The sequence below is a fragment of the Cimex lectularius genome, unplaced genomic scaffold (genome assembly GCF_000648675.2).
Source record: "Cimex lectularius strain Harlan isolate CLEC.00 unplaced genomic scaffold, Clec_2.1 scaffold31, whole genome shotgun sequence".
Classification (NCBI taxonomy): domain Eukaryota; kingdom Metazoa; phylum Arthropoda; class Insecta; order Hemiptera; family Cimicidae; genus Cimex; species Cimex lectularius.
The window spans coordinates 1,947,139-1,969,754 of record NW_019392645.1 but is presented as its reverse complement, the minus strand read 5'-3'; the positions used below and the strand labels follow the sequence as shown (position 1 = coordinate 1,969,754).

Here is a 22,616-nt window from a genome sequence, read left to right as displayed (position 1 = left end):
AATATAGGTATACTACAGTGCCCCGAAGTGGTTTGATTTATTGAAATAAGTATACTTATGATCATTTAAAATGTTAACATACGGTATGGAGAGTAGTAGGGGCTGAAACAACAGCAGCTTCAGACCAATCTGCATCTCCTCTCGCTTTCTTTTGTATGATATACTCGGTGATTTTACTTCCTCCGTCATTCCTCGGCGGCCTCCAGGACAATGTAACGGTGCTCTTTGTAATTCTGTCAGGCATCGGTGGATCAGTTGGGTCAGGAACACCTAAAGATAAAGTTACCGTTGAGTAATCAGGGGAAATTAAATTGATTTTGGATAATAAAGTTACAGTTATTAACAGATTTTTACTAGGCTATATATTAAGTCCCACCTTATTTTATATAATCTTAATTTTTAGAGAGAACTTACGTTTTTGCTCTTTAGCAATTATTGGATCTGTAGCTTTGCTTGGTTTTCCAGGTCCAGCTTCATTAATAGCAACAACTCTGAATTCGTACTTTAGACCTTCATGAAGTCCTTGTACTGTGAAGAATGTATTTGGAGTAGGATAATTATTTGCTTTGACCCAATCACCTCCACGTTCACATTTTTCCACATAATAGCCTTTAAAAAAAAAAAAAAAGTATATAAAATGGTGAAATAAAAATTGAAAAATAATATATTTACCAGTGATAGGACGACCACCAGTGTTTGTAGGGGGATTCCATTGCAGGGTGCAACTGCTTGGATTGTATGACATAATTTCTGGTTTGGATGGTGCATCCGGAGGATCGAAGGGACTTTTGACTAATACCGGTTTGCCGTCGAGCGGTTCAGAAACACCGTAGATGTTTTCCGCTTTTATTCTGAAGTTGTATCGTTTTCCTTCAGGTAGACCTTTAACCGTGAACGATGTGTTGGGGCAGAAACCAGGAACCGGTTTCCACACATCGACGCCGAAGTCTGCCATTTCGATTATGTAACCGGTAATCGGACTGCCACCGTTGTCTGTCGGAGGTTGCCAGGAGAGGGAAACGCTGTCATGCGATACTTCGGGGTACATAAGAGGACCTCCAGGAGGACCTGGCTTGCTGACAACGATCACTTCTATTTCAGCGGAATCAGTACCGAATTCGTTTTTAGCGGTGATTTTGTATTTTCCAGAATCATTACGGTTAGAATCACTGATGTGAAGTTTAGCTTCATTACTTGTAGTATCAGCCTTAAAAAATTACAAAGATCATTATTTCAAACTAATCAATAAAAAGACAAATTGAAACAAATATTTTTATAGTATAATACACAAATAATTAAATAAAATTAATTAAATATGGGCATCTCTAAGGACTAGTGTTAATGAAGAAGACTACACGTTGTCTATACGGGCTCACTCGGTACAGTCATGGTCAAGCATAATGTTTTCTCCATGGTCCCACTATTCTATGCAATGCACGCCAAAAAAGAAGTCATTATTGCTTGGATTCAGCATCACCGATGCCGTGTGACATGTGGATGCCAGAAAATGTAACAATATTATGTTTGGAAAATTGGCTGGATCACAATAAAATTGTACATCAAGCCATGGGTCATGGAGAAAATGGACAGGAAAGAAAGAATATTAATGACTTGATTGCAAATAGGCCACACTAGGCTGACACTTGGGCATCTCATAACAAACAGCCAAATAGATACCCAATGTGTGACTAATAACTGTCAGACATATTCTATTAGTGTAAACACTGTTGCAAGGTGTGGCCTATGAGTCTCAATTTTTATAACTGTATATACTGTGTGAAAGGTTATGCTTTGTATGAATATTATAAGCATTAATGAGGATTGGACCTCAGTGGAATATTGAGTACTCTGAGTACCAACAAACTTAGATTAAGTATATAGTAGTAAATCCCACTATTTCCTTGGGAAATAAAAGATCACAAGCCCTCCTGTGTGATTGCTCATTGAGTAATGTAAAAGTACGAGGTGGAAGAAACGTGAAGTGCAGGCTGGTTTAAAATAAAACTTAAAACGTCACAATTTCACTAATATGAAATATACACACCAAAATTCTGTTAGTTTGCGGCATCTTGTGATCATTAATAACCCATTCCACAGTAGGCGTAGGAGCTCCAGACATTGGTATGTTAATATTAATAGGTTCTCCAGCTCTAACTTTGATTTTCTTGCCGACAAGATCGTTGAGGAAGAGTTTTGGTTTTTCTGCAATTATAAATAAATATTTAATACAAACGTTGAATAAATATAAATTATAAGCTTACCTCTCATCAATTTGGCTTCGTAAGCTTCAGATACATCACTAGGTTTACTGCAACCAGCTGCATTTACAGCACTTATTCTGTATTCGTACTGTTTACCTTCATAAACACGGGAATCGTCATATTCAGTGAGCTAAAATTAAAAAAATTAAAGTTAAATTCCTAGAGTAAATAAAGAAATCAATTGTTCAATTGAGTACAGATCGATAGTATTGTATTGGATGGTTTTGTCCATGCGTGGACCTTGCCTGTTTGTAAGAATCATTAAATAGTATAAAAACTGAGTTAGGAATACAAAAATTATTTTACCCTAATTGGATCTTTAGTCAGCTTGGTCCACCGTCCTGTGGCACGTTCTCGTCTTTCTACAATGTATCCAACAATAGGAGAGCCACCATTGCTAATCGGTGGAGACCATTTGAGTGAAATATGGTCTTTGTTGATATCCGTGGCTTGAGGCTTTCCGGGTTTGCCAGGTACGTCTGAAAAATAATTCAGAATAATTTAGAACATAAAAATAAAATAGTAGAATAATTAATATATTAAAGATGGTTTATTACCGAATTGATTTTTGGCTATGATCGGCTTAGATGTTGTTAACGGATCAGACCGTCCCTGCAAATTTTCAGCCATAACTCTAAATTCATATTGTGTACCCTCGAGGAGTCTGGGAACGGTGGCATGGTGCTGTGCAGGATTCACGTTTGTCAAAGCTGGGACCCAGCCACCACCATGGGAAAGATCTTTCTTTTCAATAACATAATTACTGAAATATTGAAATGATAAATTAGCCGATATGCGTAAAAATTATGTGGTTTAAATTATGTTCATACGTTATTTCACTACCGCCGTTGTCGGAAGGTGGCAGCCAAGATAAAGTGACACTTGAAGCAGTAATTTCTTCATACTCAAGCGGTTCTCTTGGAGGTCCAGGACGATCTGAAACAATAAAAATGTATTTATTTAGAGAAAAGCACCATGCTTTACAAGATATCGGAGGTATTCCGGATATGTCAGCTGGGAGCCAAGACGGCTGTTTGATGAGGACACCTAGCAACCACCCTAGACCCTTTTGTGGCCAAAATTGCCAAAAATGTAGATCGATCAGACTTTTCATTAAGAATAAGCTCTCAGTTCAAAGGGATTTTACTGAAACCAAACTAACGACCGAACTACAAAACCTTGGGACATAGTAGGACTAGAATGGAATAGAAATAATAGAAAATTCTATAGATTTCTTCTAGAATAGAATAGGAGTAGATAGTAGGACTGATGAATGGCATATATAGCTCCAGAGGAGTATAGGCTCGGAACTGCAGAAACAAGCTCATTTACGTATTGTCAGGAAGAAGAAGAAAAAGCATTACATATCCTCTGATGGTGCAAAGGCCTAAGCAGGCTGAGATTACTTCTGGGAGAGAAAAAGCCAAGATAATGAAGAAATCCATTAGAGTTGGTCTGATTGACCGAATAACTTTTTTCAATTAATTAATCTTTACGTAAGGTATTGGTTGAGATAAAAAAAAGTCAGGGTCACGAGCAGGATTCAAAAAAATTGGCAAAAAGGAGGGAAAATTCGTAAGGTGGGGTTCAGATGGGAAGTTAGTGGATTGAAGTCACAATAGCTTAAGTGGTAGAGCAACGGCGTATTTAGCTGAAGGTTTGAATCCCGCTCATGACACTGACTTTTTTATCTCAACCAATACCTTACGTAAAGATTAATTAACTGATAATAATGAAGATTGCACAAGGTTGTACAGAGGACTGACTGTTCGGTTTTAGTACGTTTGACCTGTTTGTACAGTTACGTTTGTAAGTAAATCTCCAAGTGAGCTAAGGAGTCAAACAAGGTTGTCTTCTGAGACCTATTCTGTTTTCCTTGTTCATACTCTTAATTCATGTACTATGGTGTAGGACACTCTCTGGAAACAATTGGAAAATAAATACACAGGCCAAAAAGGATCAAAAATCGAGAAAGTGGATGGAGCAGCAAGTACAGTTCCAAGTAAATTGGCCGGACTATGGAACTGCTGGTGATCAAGGAGACACTGAAATATGCATTAATGTAAAAATGGATATTGTAATATTTTTATATAGAAAAAAGGAAAAGTCGCCAAACGTAATAACAAATCTCTTCTAAATAAAATGAAATATTGGAAAATATGTAAAAGGGGCATAAAGATATAAAAGGAAGAATAAAAGTGGATGCATTGACAAAAGTAGCAAGAAATAAAGGTCCTATGCATTTAATTATCCTGGCAGAAGACACAGGAAAAATTTTACAGGTACAAACAAACAAAACGGGGCTTTTCAGATTATCAAGACTATGGTTTAATGACAACCTTCTAGTGTAACTACAGTGAATTGGGATCAGAGAATCACAGGAATGTTACAAATACCTTACTAGAGTCACTGATGACTCAAACCAGACAATTTGGGAGTGTCCAGCATTAATTTTAAATATCAACATTAATTCTTGTTAAATAATTTGATGAAAGGAAATAATTTTCTTTTTATTATTAGTGATTTTGACTTAATACTATTGAACACACCTGAGTATAACAATAATTAAGAAAAAAATAATAATATACCCAAGACTGTGATATTTAGAGATCCTTCATCAATTCCAGAACTGTTTCGCAATAATAAGTGGTATTCTCCACTATCGGATCTTCTACAATTTACAGTGTGCACAATTGTATGATATCCAATAGCTGTGACTGTTGTTCTCGAATCTGTTAAAAGCTCCTTGCTCCCCACGGTCCAAATGGCTTCTGGCGGTGGTTCGCCAATAAAATCAATGGCAACATGAAGGATCGTTCCAGCTTTCACAATAATGTCTTCAAGCAGAGTGACAATCTTGGGAGCCACTAAAATCAAACGGAGTTGGTTATTTGAGTTACAAATTGAGTTTATGATTTTTTTAAAAATCTTTTTTTGGCTTACAGTATCTCTGCCTGCAGACAACAGATTCTGTAGGCTCGCTAGGTGCACTAGGTCCAGCTTTGTTCACCGCAATGACACGGAATTCATATTCATGTCCTTTAAGTAGATCGTTGATAACAGCCTGTAAAAAAACAAGTATTGAGACAAATTGATACATTTTTTTAATGGATGTTGTCAATAAATTGTATGCTAGTCTTTTATTGAAAAGATTATCAGTTTGGTCCTACCAAAGTGGGGGCACAAGGTGGTTATAGATCTAATTATTTAATTGTTGATTTTCTATTTTCATTAATAAATTTGATTGGAATAAAACTCGATATGAAGAAGGAAAGATTTTTTTTTCAAGCTCCACAACCTGGGTGTCTTTTTTGTAACTGGCTGATGGACTTTTGGTCTTTTCACTCTGACCTGCGGTGGCTGGTGCAATTTGCGACTTTCCCGCTGCTTTTGTCTTTGTAAATAGGCATTTTTTAAGTAGGTATTTCCAAAAGTCTGACCAATCTATTAAAGCTCTATTTACAGATATAGTGGGATATATTTGGGTTGAGTGAAGCAAGGTTGCCCTCTCAGCCCCCTGCTCTTTTCATTATTTTTTTTATGACATTGTTTGGTAATGGAGGGGTGCACATTGGCTCTAATAGGATAAAACTCTTAGCCTAAACTGATAATTCCCTTCATTAGTACACTGTTTTATTGAACTTGATATTAAATATGAAGGTTGTGGCTATCTTTGGTTAGCAGAAATTAATAATTTAGGTTATAAATAATATCAACTAAATGTACAAATTAAACAAAGTTAATATTAGTTCCTTCTTAAGGAAAGAGGTCTATGAAAACATTTATCTTACGTTTGTTGTCCCTCCAGGGGTTGTCATAGCATTTGCCCAGTAAGGACTGTCTTTTTCTTTCTTTTGTATGATATATTCCATCACCGGGGATCCACCATCCGATTTTGGTGGTTGCCATTGAATTTCTACAAAATTCTCGCCCCAGTCCATAACGTTTGGTCTTTCAGGTGCTTCAGGCTCATCTAAAGTTTAAGAAAAATAGTTTTATTTATACTATTTAAAACACGGCATTTTAATTTTTAGAAACGATTAAAAAAAGAGTGTATATTTACCAAATTCGTTTTGCGCGATGATGCCTTTTTCAGTTTCGAGAGGTTCCGATTCTCCCATTGCGTTAACAGCTTTAACACGGAAATAATATTCCTTCTTGTGAATAAGTCTTTCAACGATGAAATTAAGGTTGGGCGACATTCCGGCATCAGACCACGTCCCCCTGGAAGTGTCCATTTTTTCAATGATGTAATGCAGAACTGGAGAACCTCCATCATCATCTGGCGGCTTCCAGGCGAGTCTTGCACTCTCCTTTGTTACATCGAAAACAGTAAGTGGTCCCTTTGGAGCAGATGGCCGATCTACAAGTTAAACATATATAAACTCTGTATATATTTACTGTAAATATTTATTAATAAGGGTTATTGTACCTAGTACTGACACACGTGCACTTGCAGTGCATGAGCCGAGCTCATTAACTAGTGTCAAACTGTATTCACCGCTGTCGGATCTGACAGAAAAGGGAATATCAAGTATTACTTCGTGGGATGTCTTCATGAGATCAATTCTGTCATCGGCTGAGACTTCTTTATGATTGATACTCCATTTTGGTTTAGGTGTGGGCGAACCTCCAATTGGAACAGTGAAATTAATACGTTGTCCGACGCGAACGATCAAGTCTTGCATTCCCAAAGAATCAATATGCGGCTCCACTGATAATGAAAAGTAACAATGAATTAGTTTGTTTTAATTAAGTTTAAATGTTAAATTGTCGACTTACTGAATCGAGGTCTGGACGCGACATCGCTTGGATCTCCGAGTCCTCCTTTGTTGACAGCGATAACGCGGAATTCGTACTCTTCATTTTCATCTAGTCCATCAACCTTACAATCTGTTTTGTTTGCAGGTACTTCTGCAACTTTCTCCCAAGTTGAACTATAAAATTAAAAGCCATATAATAAATGTGTATAGTAAAACGAATTATTTTAAATATATAAAAAAATAGGTTTATTGAAAAACATTGCTAAAAATACAACTTGATTTATTTACCCAAACTTTGGCCTCTTTTCAACAACATAACCGGTTATCGGTGAACCACCATCTTTCTTAGGCGGTGTCCATTGTAGAGTAACAAAATCTTTGCCCCAATCTAAATGTTTAAAATTTTATTTTAAAATTCAATTTTCTTTTAAGCGTTACTTTTCAAAATTCAACAAATACATTTTCATCAATACCTTTCATTGTTGGAGTACCAGGTTTGTCTGGTTTCTTGAACGGATCCCTGGCAGTAATTGGTGATTGTCCAATAAGTGGTAAGGACTCGCCAATTTTGTTTACTGCCTTGACTCTGAAGTTGTAACTATGTCCTTCAATTAGATGTTCCACCCTATAAAATAAATTTTATACAATGTAACTGTTCCGATGTTAAAATAGGCTTTTATATATAATTTTTAAACTATAAATATAATGACTGTAATAGTTTACAATTTAAGGGAGGCGGTTTTTACTTGCACAACTATTTTTTCTCTAGGGGTTTTTTAGTTTCTCTGGCCAAACAGCAGGGTAACGAAATGCTGATGAGTTTCATCCCTGTCCTTAAAAACTGTTTACTATTTTGTATTTTATTATTACAAGTTTATAAAATTTATAAGATTGATAGATGAGACCGATATTGTATGGCAAAACTTTAAAGCGCTGAGACGCTAATATAAAGTGAAAATTATAGGAAGAAATATGAAAGTGTCTCAGACTAACTATGTCTCTTAAAACAATATTCAGAGGAGAAAATCCTGAGAGAAAACGCATCAACCCAAAAATCTCAAAATCGAAGAGAGTGTGGATTTGGTTCAATTGGGGGTGTTTTATTATGAGCTTTTGCGCAACCAACCCATCAATTCTAACGTACACTGTACACAATTGGAGCGATTGAGTCAAAGTTTCCTGCCAGGATAACCCTTGCTCTGGAAATTGTTGGAGCTTGGCTGGGATGTGCTACACCATACTCGCCTGGAATTGCCTCTTCGGATTTTTACTCATTTCACGCTTGGCAAAACCCAACTATCCTCAGAAACTATACTTGGAGACTACAGAAACATATTTAGGTCAATCAAAACCCTGAGAAGACAAGAGGTAATGTAAAAAAATATTTCGGACCATATTTGTTTACAAATAACTGAAATTTTCATTGAATTTCATCAATGCTACAGACTTTTATTTATTATTTTTCTAAGCGTCAAAAACTCATTTCTTAAAAAAATATACAAAAGTAAGGAGAAAAAAATATAGGTATACTACAGTGCTTAAAACTAATTCAACATAATAAAGAATAAAACTATACAATACATCAATGAAAAAGACAATAAAATCCTTATATAATAAAACAACATAAAGATTTAATTAAACACCTTATCTATATAATTATATCGACTAGGAATTATATATACATATATATATATATATATATTTATACATATAAATTTTCTGTATTGAAAATCCAATATGCCTATATGCCAAAAGTGCATTGAACCATACGAGTGATAGATTTTTAGAAAAAGGGTGCCAAATACGTCTCAATCAAACTAAAAGCTTCATGAGCAACCAAATAAAATAGTTTGCTTTATGGCTAATTAGGCCATGTCATTGGGTATGATCAGCAGGTTGTAGTTCCCATTACAGCATTCAAATGATTGAAGTCAGCAGAATCAAAATTTGTCAGGGGATGTTGACATTATTGGCCTGGCCTCGACAATGGGACACTGATTGAGGTTGGAGCTTAAGCAACAAAGAGCAGGGACAGTTACATTTTTCTTTGGATAAAGAGTGTCGAGCCTATGCCTCATATTTTTCATCATAAACAAGTTTATTTCTACATTAGAAGCAAAAGACCTCCATTCCTTTTTTTCTGATTATTTTAAATCAGTCGTGAAAATATAAAATTTTAGGAAAAACTGGGTTTTTTTATTTCATTAATTTCCATAAAACAAAATAATCTAGCTCAGAGGGTCTTCGGACCTCACAAATTAAAGGATTTATCATTGTAGTCCTTCAAACATCAAAGCAAATTTCCAATTTTCCCCCAGTCTAGAGTTTTGAGTTCACCCACTACTTCTTTGATTCATTTCAAACAAAAAAACCTCATGTAAAGAAAATCAACCCTTTTCAGAAAAAGTTGTTCATCGTGTCATCTTTTAAGCTGAAGCAACAGGAGAACAATAGAGACAAAACAGTTGGGATGGTAGGGCGAAATTAAAAAATATGTTTAAAATGTACCTCAGTTTAGTTGTGTAGCTGTCACCACATGGGACCCATCGAAGGCTGTCACTATCCATCTTCTCTACAATATAGTGAGTAATATCAGATCCTCCGTTGTCCCGTGGTGGCTTCCATTGAACCATGCAAGAACTCTTTGTGATGTCTGAAAGGTTAAGCGGCCCTTCAGGAGGTTGGGGTACATCTAAAACCACAAAAAAAAAACCAACATTGTAAAATTGTACTTTTATATAATAAAAAAAAAGAGTAAAATTGTAAAATTTTACCTAAAACTGTAACATTGACTGTACAGGTATCAGAACCATTGACGTTTTTAACAAATAGCATGCATGGTCCTGAGTCGGATCTCTTGGCATCTATGACTCTCAGTTTTGTGTTGTAATCTTCATGGACTATTCTTACCCGTTCGCTGCTGATAACGGGATTTCCTTTCATTGACCATTCTTTAGAGGGCGGCGGTTCACCGAAAATTGGAACGTCGAAATCAAAGTTTTGCCCAGCGCGTACTTTAATATCCATCATGGCATTCCTGTCGATTCTTGGAGCAACTGTAAAACAAACGCGTAAGTTTTTCTTATTAAAATGGCGATTAGTATGACTTACGGTTTTTGGCTTTAGCAATAACGGGGTTTGTAGGATCACTTGGGGTTCCTGGGCCGGCTTTATTAACAGCGCGTACTCTAAATTCATACTGGCTTCCTTCAACCAAATCAGGAACTTTACCAGATGTGACATCGCCTTGTACTTCCAGACAAGGTTCCCAGTTATTACTGAAAACATTTGATTGATAAATATGGTTAAATTAGTTAACAAACAAATTGCTAATCAATAAAAAATAAAGGGAAAATTCATTGGAACAAAAGAAACACATTCAGATTATACAAATGTAAAAAATACATTGGTCTTCACCTGCAGAGTCTGGGTCTAGAGGGGAAAAGGTCAGACAAAGTTGTGCATAGTCCGCACCAAAGGGGGTGAGACCATGTACCTTTTGTGTGGAGAATTATCATGGTAAAGCACATGATAACAGACTGCAAAGAACTAAGTCTCCAAAGAAAGAAATACGAAATCCTGAATGACCTATGCACGACCTTGAGGTTAGCAGCAGGTCCAATATCTCAGGTCCATAAATACCTTTGATGACCTTTGAATTTTACCTTGATCTTTGTACCTTCGTGTACAAAGTGATATGTTTTATTTATTGGAATGAATGTATTTATTTATGTGAATGGAGAACTTATCTATAATTGCCATGAGGAATGTCAAGTACTGTGGGGTAGTTTGAATGAAGTCTGGTATGTGAATGTAATTTATTAGCGTGAATAGAGGGGCATATCCTCAATTACGCAAACGAATATCGAATTCTCTAGTGTAATTTGAATGAAGTCTGGTATGTGAATGTAATTTATTAGCGTGAATAGAGGGGCATATCCTCAATTACGCAAACGAATATCGAATTCTCTAGTGTAATTTGAATGAAGTCTGGTATGTGAATGTAATTTTTAGCGTGAATGGAGGGGCATATCCTCAATTATCCCAAGGATTATCGAATTCTCCTGGGGTAGTGTGAATGAAGTCCGATGTGTTGATGTAATTTACAGCATGAATGGAAGGGTGAGATCCTTGATCCCTGAGAAATATGGAGTACTCCAGCATAATGAATAAGCTAAGACTATTTATATAGTAATAGTACCTAGTATAGGGATGACTGTATCTATTGGTGTGAATGAAAAATATTTTTTATTTGTAATAGTATCAATGTAATGAGTGAATGTAATTTATTGGTGTGGAAGGAAATTTCTTGATAAATATCAATTATTGGGGGGGGGGGGTCAGTGCAGATGTCAATTATTAGATCAGTCAATAGATGAAAAGGCTTCTTCCCCAATTACCCCAAGGAATATCAAGTACTATCGGGTAGCACAGGCACTCTGTTTCTGTGCATTTGTGTTATTTTAACCACAATTAATGTGCCCTAAGGTACAGAAAGGCTAGCAATAGGCTAAAGAACCGGGAGAATGGTTACCGTTTGTATCATATGACATTATAAATTGTCTGGAGAAAAGGAAAATAAATTATTAGGTTTAAAACATGAGAAAGGCAAGAAAAGAAATGCTAAGAAGGAGAGGGCTGGCGAGGATGTAGTTTGGAGGCCCTAAAACATAAAGCTTAAACTTTGTCCAAACTTCTGCACACCTAATATCTAAATATTTGCAAAGATCTACATTTTAGAGAGTTTAATTTTCAGGACGATAACTTTGGTGGTTTCTTTCTTAGATCTTTGGTGGTTAATTAACATTAGGTAGAGTGGTAATGCATTTAAACTGTACCATTTGTTGACAAAAAGATTAAAATTGATGAAAAGTTTAAATTGCCAATTTGGAGAATGGAGAGTCCTTATTTATAGATACCAGCCCAGTTATAATAAGAATATAATAAATTAATTACCTGTATTTTTCTTTCTTTTCAATTACATAACCTGTAATAGGTGATCCACCATCTTCCTCTGGTTTTTGCCATTCAAGTTCGACAAAGTCTTTGTCATAATCCGTAACAACGGGTGTACTTGGTTTACCAGGCTCATCTAAAAATTAAATCATCATATTATTTATACCAAATAAATTTTGAAAATTGAATTCTGAGTTTTTATAAACAGTTACCGTATGGATTTTTAGCTTCGATGGCTTGTTGCGCAGTTAGCGGGTCTGATTTACCCTGTTTGTTGACTGCTCGAACTCTGAACTTGTATTTATGGTTTGGTTGTAGGCCAGTAACATCCAACGCTGTTTCTGGGCCGGTTGTCTCTCCGGCAGGAACCCAACGTCCTAATGTTTTTACAAATTTTATGAAATAAGAATACAAACTTGATTAATTTGAACACAGTTTCATTAAAAACAGATGAATTTTCAATGCAAATTTGTAAGTTGGTGTATAGTTAGAAAACATTAAATGAATCAAGTACACATTAATTTAAAAAATTCAACCTACCTGTCGCTTCATCCATTTTCTCCACAACGTATTTTTCAACAGGATTTCCTCCATCATCATCTGGTGGTTTCCAAGACAGCTTACATCCATCTGAATGAACATCAGAAACCTTAAGAGGTCCATTGGGTGGTGCAGGTTTATCTGGAGAAGAAGACAAAATAGAAAAAGAAACTTTTGTAGAGTACAATCTATATTTACCCAAAATAGTGACTTTTACTTCGGCGATATCTTTTCCATTAATATTTTCAGCCACAACTTTGTATTTTCCAGTGTTACTTCTAGTTGTATTTCTCACACTTAGTTTAGTGCCGTAATCGAAATGGACGACTTTGACATTCCCTTTAGAAGTAACATCTTGGCTTCCGTGGATCCATGACGTTGTAGGCATTGGCTCTCCAGTGACTTTAACATTGAATTTAAATGGCGCTCCAGCCTTAATTGTAATATCGTTCAACGTGGAACGGTCAATCTTCGGTGCTAAGTTTCTCGGTTTAGTGATGATAATAGGAGTGGGGTCACTAGCTTCTCCAGGGCCAGCTGAATTTACAGCCCTGACTTGAAATTGGTATGATTCTCCTTCCGTCAAATTTGGAATTGTAGCTGAAGTCTGATCGCTCGGCACAGTAAGCGCCTTTTCCCAGTTTCCATATTTGTCTTTCTTTTCAATTAAGTATTCTGTAATTGGGGAGCCGCCATCCTGTTTAGGTGGAGCCCATTTCAAGTCGACATGGTCTTTATCCCAATCAGTTGCTTCCAGATCTTCTGGTTTTCCAGGCTCATCTTGAATAAATAAATTCAAATTTTATTTTTATGAAGAGTTGGTTTTTAATGTTGCGTAATAATTAACGAACTAATTACCAAATGGATTTTTAGCGACGACTGTACTTTCGGCTTCAAGCGGTTCAGATTCGCCTTCTGCGTTCACAGCAAAAACACGGAAGGAGTATTCATTGCCAGGTGTGAGACCAGTGACTTCACAAGCTGTAAAAAAGTTATTCAAAAATTATTTTTCAGTTTTTAATCCCTGTCATGTAAGACCTTAACGTTTAACCTGTTTGGTATTGGAGTCAAGTGGTCAAACCTCTTTACAATATTTTTTTATATTATTATGGATTAAATTTTATAGGCTATGCCAGGATTCAAACTCAGAACCACTAGTGTGGTAATTAAGTTTTCTGCTAGTGGTTTTCTTTTAATTGAACATAAAATCTTTTGTGCATTACGGTGAGGTTAACGATTGAGGTTATGCTGGCCCACATTGGCATGAACAGTACATAGGATTGTTACCGTTTTAAATGTTTGATTTCATCATTGTTAAAAGCATTTGTGGATTTTAGGTCGATCCTTTGTTTTAGCCTTTTTTATTTATTTTATTTATACATTATAACCCAAACAAGATACATCCCAATACAGAACAGTCATAACATAAATATAATACATCAAGCATTTATGAATAATATTAGTTAATACTTATTTATTAATTTTCTAGAGTTCTAAAACTTTATTTCTGAAAATGTCCGGACACTCAGAAAAATGCCAGTCGTTGAAGACACAGTATTAAGAGGAAACATAGTTGACATGAGAATATGGATGAGACATAAAGTATCAGAAAGAGTGTGCCTTAGGGTGTAGCACATTTAGTTGGATCATCGGTAATAATTCATGGGAGGTATAACGTTATTTAAAATTTTCCATTTGCAAATTATGGTATAGGATGTATCTGGAGTTCAATGAATTTACAAAACACAGGAGGACGACCATCCGAACCCTTGGTGATATCTAACTCATGTGAGGTTTCAAGAGTTTCATTTCTAAGATCACTATATCATTTATATCATAAATGATAATAGTTAATACTAGTTTCCGTTGCTTACTCATTAAAAATGGCAGATTCCTATCTGCCCAAAGGGTGTTCCCTTGCACTTACAAGGAAAGGTGTTGCTACAATGCTGATAGGTCCCTTTTGTGACACAGGGTCTATACCATCAATGACCATTTTAGCAAAGGAGACAAGGTGAATGGTGAATGTGAGGTAACAAGGAGACAGACAATCCAAAAAACTGGAAAAATTTGGAAAGAAACTACAAAATACATCAAAAGAAGCGGGAAAAGTATCATAGCATGATTGTTGACAGGGACTTAAGATTGGTATTAATCAGCATGCAGATTCTGCGAAGATGCAGAAAAGAATCCAAAGCATGTAATATGTACAGTGCCACACTTCTCTGCAGGAGAAAAAGCTTTGAAACAAATAACGTGACAGTGAAAGAAACACAACCAAATCCTAATGATAAAATTCCTTGATGAATTTCTGCTGACTACATATATCTAACATCCAATGGGGTTGCAGAGGAGGCATTAGAAAGAAAAGATCTGGGACTATAGTGCATATCGGACCCACAGCCTGGTTGGTCTAAAACTGAGGCTACCACCTAACCCACCCAGCCACCACAGTCCCCATATAATATTATTTAAATGTCCACATAATTAAAGTACAAAATTAATTTTTAAGTTTGTAAAGTTACTTTAAAATAATGAAAAATAGTAATTACATGGCTCAGTAGTCTTTCCACAAGGAATCCATGAACCCTTGCTAACATCAAACTTCTCAACTGCGTAGTGTTCAATGGGAGTACCACCATCGTCTCGCGGTCTCTTCCATTTCAGTGTACATCCTTCTTTATGTACATCATTCACCTAAATAGTACAATTAAATTTGTAAACGTTTTAAAGTATAGTTTTTTTGTGTGTTTTTTATCGTGTTCATTTGTATTGTTGTACCTGCAATGGTCCTTGTGGCGGAGATGGTTTATCCGTAACCACAACCTGGATGGTCACTTGATCTTTTCCGGAACTGTTCGAGGCAGTTACAACATATTCACCCGAATCACCTCTGGCGACAGGTCTAATTGTAAGCTTTGTGTAGTAGTCAACATTTTCCAGCGTTGTCGTTTTATTGTTTCTAAATTTTAAAGATTTTATAATTAACAACTGAAAAAAAACAATTAGACCTAAAAATGAACAGTTACTTGATAGGGTTTGAAGAGCATCTCCATTCAACAGTTGGTGGAGGTTCACCAGTAATGTTGGCATCAAGTTTAAGCGCTGAGCCGACTGAGAGAGTAACATCTCTAAGGTTTCTTCTGTCAATTCTAGGCCCAACTAAAAAACAATCCATTTTATTTATACATATTTATTTTAAAAAATTGGTTAACTTACGATATCTTGGTTTGGCAGTGAATGTTTTGCTAGCGTCGCTGGGCTTACTCTGACCAGCTTTGTTTAATGCAATGACTCTGAATTGATATTCATTGCCTTCGACCAAACCAGTTACCAAAGCTTGAGGAGAACACCCTGTCGTTTCAAGTGCTTTCTCCCAAATTCCACTAAAGAAAAGTAAATAGAAAATTTGAACATTTTTGGTTGATATTAAAAAAAAAAGTATAACCAAATAAAATATTAACCTGTATTTATCTCTTTTCTCAATGAGGTAGCCGGTGATTGGAGTTCCGCCATCCGATGCAGGTTCTTCCCAAACAAGATCAACTTGGTTCTGGTTCCAATCGACAGGATTTGGAGCTCCAGGCTCGCTCGGTACAACTGAAAAGTTCATTATTTAAATTCAACGAGGGTTTAAAATCATATAAGTATTGATGTTTGATCTACGTTTAACTTTTAAAAAATATATGAAATAAAATTTACCATATGGGTCTTTAGCAACTATTGATGAAAGAGTCTGTAATGGTTCTGATTCTCCTTCCTTATTGAACGCTTTTACTCTAAATTGGTATTCGTGACCGGGCGTTAAACCGGTGACTTCCATCTCTGGGCTTTTTGATTTTCCAACAGGTAGCCAGACTCCAGTGTCTGGGTCGAATTTTTCAACTATATAACCGTCGATCGGTTCACCGCCGTCATCTTTGGGTTTCTTCCATTTTAGTGTGCACCCTTCTTTGTGGATGTCTGACACTTCTAAAGGACCTTCGGGCGCTCCGGGTTTGCCTATGATAAAATTATTTATAGATTTTATTAATTTAATATATTAGATTCAAAATACTCACTGATAACTGTGATTTCAACTTCGGCATCATCAGCACCATATCTGTTGGATGCGTGGACTTTGTAGATGCCTGTATCACCACGTACTGTTGCTTGAATGACAAACTTTGTTTGATTGGGTGATACGTCAATCTGCCTACTTCCCATGGAGGTGACAGTTTTATTTCCCTTGCTCCATGTTATTTCTGGAGCTGGTTCACCACTAACTTTCACAAGAAGCATAATCGGTTCTCCTTCATGAACGGTCACAGCGTTAAGATTCTTTCTGTCAATTCTTGGAGGCACTGGAATTATTAAAATAATTATTAATAATAAATATAAACGAATTTTTATAGATTATAACTAACATTTTCTTGGTCGAGGAGTGACAGGTTTGCTAGGCTGACTGGGCTCACCAGGACCAGCATCGTTTACGGCAATTACGCGGAATTCGTATTCCACACCTTCGTCTAAGTCTTCAGCTCTTGCTTTGCAATCTGGGCCTTTGACTTCGGCCGCTTTAACCCATCTCGGGCTGCCTTTTTCACGTTTTTCAACGATATATCCGGTAATGGGGGAACCGCCATCCTTTGTCGGTGGATTCCATTTAAGATCGACGTGATCTTTGTCCCAATCGACAACTTCTGGTGCACTGGTTGCACCAGGTTCATCTATACAGATTAGATTAAACATTAATTTCAACAATAAAATCTGTATTATTATATACCAGTGAATGTTAATCATTATCTGACATTTTACTAATTAAAAGATCTTTGGTGTTAATTTTCTTGTGATATTTGCTTTAGCCAATGCAGGCACTCATTATGAGCAATTAAAATAAATTAATTTAATCCCCTTAATTTGTTTTAAGGGGATCTCAAAAACAACATTTAAGGTGATGTGGCAGGTTCTGAGGATGAGATAGTGCAGCTGAAACTTGGCAGTAAAGTTAGGACGGATCAAATGCTTACAAAGGACTTTTGACATTTTATCTAAGGACGTTTGATTGGAATGTTAGATTAGCAAGAGTTGTATTATGATGTGAGGAGTTTTGGAGAGCTTGGAGGCAGTTGGGTTAGGATGGATCAAATGGTGTGGAACTTTTCTAACTAGATCAGATCAATTTGTTGACAAAAGTAATATTAAGGTCTTTGCAAGGTAAGTTATGTAGTAAGGAGCTTTGACATCTTATCAGAGGAATTTGACTGGAATACTTAGATTAGCAAGGTTTTAGAAAGTGGCAGTCTATAGTCCTAATTGGTTTCACTTTGGCCAGCATGGCATGCAGAAGACCCATTGAATCAGAAACCAGCTAATGATGCCCTCAATGAGAGGTATTATAAGACAAGGAGGTCTCCAGAGCCTCGAACAGATAGGTTAGGATGGATCAAAAGCTTGGTGTGGTATTTTTTGCAGTGAGATCAGATCTGTTGGTTGACAAAAAAAATATTTAGGTCATTGCAAGGCAAGTTACGTAGTAAGTAGCTTTGACAACATATCTGAGGACTTTTGATTGGAATGCTTAGATTAGCAAAATTTTAGAAAGTGGCACTCTATAGTCCAAATAGGTGAGGAGGTCTCGAGAGCCTCGAGCAGATTGGATGGATGAAAAGCTTGGTGTGGTATTTTTTTAAGTGAGATCAGATCTGTTAGTTGACAAAAGGAATCTTGAGGTCATTGTGAGAATGGGATGTACTGGATGGCTTGGTGGAACCCCACCTAAACACTCTGCCCAGAGTAATTGCAGTAATGTCTTGTGTAAAGTTAGTTGAGTTTTGATGATCAAAACAGATTTCAGTCCTAAAAGTCTTTGTAGTTGTCCTAGTCTTCTGCTAAGTTGCCTCTTAAGTCCCGTGTCGGTATTCCACATCAGTTTGCTGTCTAAATCCTAAGTATCCAACTTGACTGGAATTTTGTAGATATTTATTTATGAATCGAACTTTTTCTCCATTTAGCCATGTCCAAACTCAAGGTGTCCTTAGATGTTGTAGGATGTTTGGATGCAGGTTAGAAGACAAAATTGCTGTATCATCAGCTGGTGGTGATAATCTTAGGATATTCAGAAAAGTCATAAAAGATAGAACCAAGAATCTTGTGGGAAGCAGATCTGATATCTGAGAATTCATTTCTTTCACTTCATTTATAAGATAAATTGAAAAGGTACTAAGGTCGATAGAAAGCTTTTAACTTTATAAACCAAGCAATTAATTTAATTTGTAATTTCATTAAACTTGAGCAATGTGTTGCGAATTGATATTTGTTAACCTTGTAATTTAATAATTGTTGGATAAAAATGGTGATGAGGAAGATGTATACCTCAAAAAGCATAAGCAATTTTATTGATAGTAAATAAGTCCTAAGTAAGTATCGAGTGTAAGTACCATATGGATTTTTAGCGATGATGGATTCTAATACTTCAAGAGGTTCTGATTCTCCTTCTGAATTCACAGCCATAACTCTGAATTTGTATTCATGGCCTGGAACTAAACTTTCCAAATCCATTTTAGGATCTTTTGTCCTGCCAGCTGGTACCCATCGCCCTAGACATAATAGAAATTTTAATTAGCAATGTGTTACAACATATCATTAGAAATTCTGGGAAAATACAGTTACCAGTTTCTGTATCTAATTTTTCAACTGCATAAAATTCAATTGGAGAACCACCGTCATCTTCGGGTGCTTTCCATTTAAGCGTACAGCCTTCTTTATGAATATCAGATACTTTCAAAGGTCCTTCTGGTTTACCAGGAATATCTAAAAATAATAATAATAATAAATATTAAATAAAAATACAATACTTGAAGTAAAAATTATGATTTGAAGTAGTTCACATACCAAGCACAGTAATTTCAACCGTCGCTTCATCTTTTCCAGAAGCGTTTTCAGCCTTAATAACATAAGTGCCGGACTGTGCTCTAGTAGCACCTACAATACTCAATTTGGTTTTGTAATCATCATCATCTATGCTCAAATTATCACTTGAGGAGAGACGAGCTTTATTAAGGAACCATGATTTCGTGGCTGGTGGCTCTCCACTCACTTTTACATCTAATTTCACATTTTGACCAGCTTTGATTGTCAAATCTTTAAGATTTGATCTGTCAATCTTCGGTGCGACTATAACGTTACAAAAATGAGTAATTAGTATAAATAGATTTTGATACAAATTTGAAATTTAATTCACCATTTCTATCTTTTATCAATACAGGATCACTAGGTTCACTGGGTTTACTCTGCCCGCCTTTATTGACTGCAATTACACGGAATGTGTATTTCATGCCTTCGATAAGATCTGGGATTCTTCCTTCTGTTTTATTGCCAATAAGCTCTACACCCTTTTGCCATTTGGAACTGCAAATAGTAATTATAATTATGGGGAAAATTTGAAATATAATAAACAAATGACTCTAAAACACACAAGTCTGAATGTTTTATTAAATTATGAGATTTCCTCCTCTGGTCTGCAGAGTGATGAACCTAGAATTTTATCATTTAGTCTAAGTATCCTCGCTGGGGTGGCTGTCAGAACTTTTTGGCATTTTGCCGTCTCCAATGTTTGCCCAGTATATTTTTTACGAAATTATCTACAAGATAATAGCTATTGCAGAATGGAGAAGATAGACTAAAATGATGGTAAAGAACCAAGTAACTTCACAGACCTCAAGAAGAAACCTCACAAAACTTCTTAAAAGCAGAATAAAGTGTGGATCATATAACATAAGAAGCGTTAAATTATCAAATATTTCAAAAATTACCTGTATTGGTCTTTCTTTTCAATCACATATGATGTAATCTGCGCACCACCGTCTGATTTAGGTGCAGCCCACTTAAGGTAGCATCCACTCTTATCCCAGTCTTTAGCAGCTGGCTTTCCTGGCCTATCAGGAGGAGCTGGAAGAAAAAAAAACAAATAAATACATGAACACATATATGAGATAACAAAGCATAAAATAGATTTTGTTTGCAGTATTTAAGTGGGCACAACAGGTCTTTTGTTGTGTTTTGCAGATGTAAGTGAAAGAAAATAAAGTAATTTCTGTCATACAGGCGGGCTTTACTTCTGTTGGGTGTCGCAGGCGAGGGGTCAAAGTACTTTACAATACATTTTTGTCTATTAGATCTATTATCAATTAAAAAGAAATGGGCTCAGCTAGGATTCTAATCCAGAACATTTAACGTGTCAAATACAAGTTGGGTGCCCTAAGCACTTGCCCACCACGGTCACCATGATTGAGAAAGTTCTGTTTCTAAATAAGATAAAAGTCTGGTTGTGTAATTTCAGATTGAATGAAATATGCCGGACTTGAGGTATAATCATGCCTAATGTTCAGTCCTGACTTTACCCCTTCAGAATATCATGTTCTCCAAGACATTGCTCACTTTTTTTGCCATTAGTCCATGAGTCTATCACGGTTGAGAGAGTTCTGTTATTAAATAAGATAAATGTCTGGTTGTGTACCTCCAGATGCTTAATGAAATACGATCTCACCCAACTTTTAGTCCTGAATTTATCCCTTCAGACTAACACCTTTTTTAAGCAATTGCTCACTTTCTGTACCATTTTGCAAACTGTATCTTAGTCTATGATGGACAAGAAAGTTCTGTTTCTTAATAAGACAAACAGTTGGTTGTCTACTTCCAGATACTTAATGAAATACGACAAACTCTAGGCTATCACACCCTACGTTTAATCCTGACTTTACTCCAGACTTTATCATATTTTAGCTTTATACTTCCAGATATTGAACGAAATTGAAAATGTTGCTTATAATTTTCAATGAAATACTCACAGAATGGATTTTTGGCAACAATAGGCGTCATAGTTTCTAGAGGTTCAGATTCACCTTCGGCATTGACTGCTTTTACACGGAACTGATATTCCTTTCCTTCATGTAAGCCTGAGATCTAAAATGAAATATTTAATATTTCAATTTTTTTTTCAACTCACTCAATTTTTATTTTTGAGAAATAATTCATTTTACGATAATTTTCTTATGCTTTAACACTTACATCAGCTTCTGTTCCTTTGGATGTTGCTACTGGCACCCATCTTCCGGATTCAAGATCCATCCTTTCAATCAGATAGTGATCGATTGGTTCGCCTCCATCATCTTCGGGCTTGTCCCACTTGAGCGTGCATCCATCAGCACAGATATCTTCAACCTCCAGCGGGCCTTTTGGTTTTCCAGGGGGTGCTTAAATTTAACAAAATCAATGAGTGAGATTATAAATGTTACAATTTTTGTTCAGATCACATATACAAAATACAAATTTACCTAATACTTGAATTTCAACTTCGACACTGTCAGTTCCTGAATCATTGGTCGCTGTTACAGTGTACAGGCCAGTATCTTTTCTTGAAGCCTTTTGAAGTGTAAAGGTTGTTTTGTAGTCTTCATTTTCGATACCAATCCTAAAATTTTATGTTTGGGATCAGTATTCCTTCAAAAATGTCAAAGAAGTAAGTTTAGCAAGAATATACAAAATATGACAACCTACTAATCAGTTTTTTTAAATTAAATTATTCTAGGTACTAATAAAGTTGAATTAAATAATCAATCACAAATACAGTAGTACTATATGTGTATAAAAAAATAAACAGACTACTAGGGTTGGGTAACCCTACTTCAGCCATATTTGAAGACGCATTTTTTTTTTTTTTTTAAATAAAACTTTGAAGAGAAAACTTTCCCAAATGGGAAGACATGACATCCCACACATATAAAAATATTTTAATGACATACTCGCCATAGTAGACATTAACAACAACTAGACAGATCTAAACTCCTTTTTGTTACCCTGGGGTCATTGGTGACCATTCTTCCTTTCTTCCACTGCGACCTAAAAGTTCTATTGTGGAATTAACCCTTTTTTTATTTTCAAACACTGAAAAGTGCAGTTGGGCACTTTCCGGGGTTCCTCTTCACTATTTCCCAAGGCGTTAGTATTGCCTTTCCAAAGGGGCGTTTCCAGGTTAATGTTTTACAGTCACACATTCTGATGTTTCTACTTTTTCATGATTCAGTTATGTTTTTGTCTCAATTTTGACCAGTATAAA

General features: G+C 35.9%; 1 protein-coding gene across 1 annotated transcript in view; it reads right to left on the bottom strand.

Moving 5' to 3' along the window:
• Positions 1–22,616, bottom strand: part of LOC106670444 (twitchin) — a 112,524-nt gene that overhangs the window by 23,056 nt on the left and 66,852 nt on the right. The window contains exons 88-127 of the mRNA XM_024230437.1: positions 21,835–21,971; positions 21,569–21,753; positions 21,349–21,463; positions 20,314–20,449; positions 19,743–19,909; positions 19,394–19,675; positions 19,172–19,312; positions 18,940–19,098; positions 16,927–17,229; positions 16,582–16,863; positions 16,223–16,522; positions 15,985–16,120; positions 15,740–15,906; positions 15,550–15,682; positions 15,302–15,482; positions 15,073–15,217; positions 13,379–13,501; positions 12,719–13,300; positions 12,521–12,661; positions 12,193–12,357; positions 11,981–12,116; positions 10,136–10,302; positions 9,799–10,080; positions 9,533–9,716; positions 7,498–7,649; positions 7,313–7,412; positions 7,044–7,198; positions 6,694–6,975; positions 6,325–6,624; positions 6,053–6,234; positions 5,205–5,325; positions 4,850–5,128; positions 3,092–3,197; positions 2,819–3,024; positions 2,568–2,740; positions 2,262–2,391; positions 2,045–2,202; positions 673–1,207; positions 415–609; positions 83–270 (exon numbers count right to left, since the gene is read on the bottom strand). Coding sequence (XP_024086205.1) covers positions 83–270; positions 415–609; positions 673–1,207; positions 2,045–2,202; positions 2,262–2,391; positions 2,568–2,740; positions 2,819–3,024; positions 3,092–3,197; positions 4,850–5,128; positions 5,205–5,325; positions 6,053–6,234; positions 6,325–6,624; positions 6,694–6,975; positions 7,044–7,198; positions 7,313–7,412; positions 7,498–7,649; positions 9,533–9,716; positions 9,799–10,080; positions 10,136–10,302; positions 11,981–12,116; positions 12,193–12,357; positions 12,521–12,661; positions 12,719–13,300; positions 13,379–13,501; positions 15,073–15,217; positions 15,302–15,482; positions 15,550–15,682; positions 15,740–15,906; positions 15,985–16,120; positions 16,223–16,522; positions 16,582–16,863; positions 16,927–17,229; positions 18,940–19,098; positions 19,172–19,312; positions 19,394–19,675; positions 19,743–19,909; positions 20,314–20,449; positions 21,349–21,463; positions 21,569–21,753; positions 21,835–21,971 — 8,011 coding nt within the window. The remainder of the gene's footprint in view (positions 1–82; positions 271–414; positions 610–672; positions 1,208–2,044; positions 2,203–2,261; positions 2,392–2,567; positions 2,741–2,818; positions 3,025–3,091; positions 3,198–4,849; positions 5,129–5,204; positions 5,326–6,052; positions 6,235–6,324; positions 6,625–6,693; positions 6,976–7,043; positions 7,199–7,312; positions 7,413–7,497; positions 7,650–9,532; positions 9,717–9,798; positions 10,081–10,135; positions 10,303–11,980; positions 12,117–12,192; positions 12,358–12,520; positions 12,662–12,718; positions 13,301–13,378; positions 13,502–15,072; positions 15,218–15,301; positions 15,483–15,549; positions 15,683–15,739; positions 15,907–15,984; positions 16,121–16,222; positions 16,523–16,581; positions 16,864–16,926; positions 17,230–18,939; positions 19,099–19,171; positions 19,313–19,393; positions 19,676–19,742; positions 19,910–20,313; positions 20,450–21,348; positions 21,464–21,568; positions 21,754–21,834; positions 21,972–22,616) is intronic.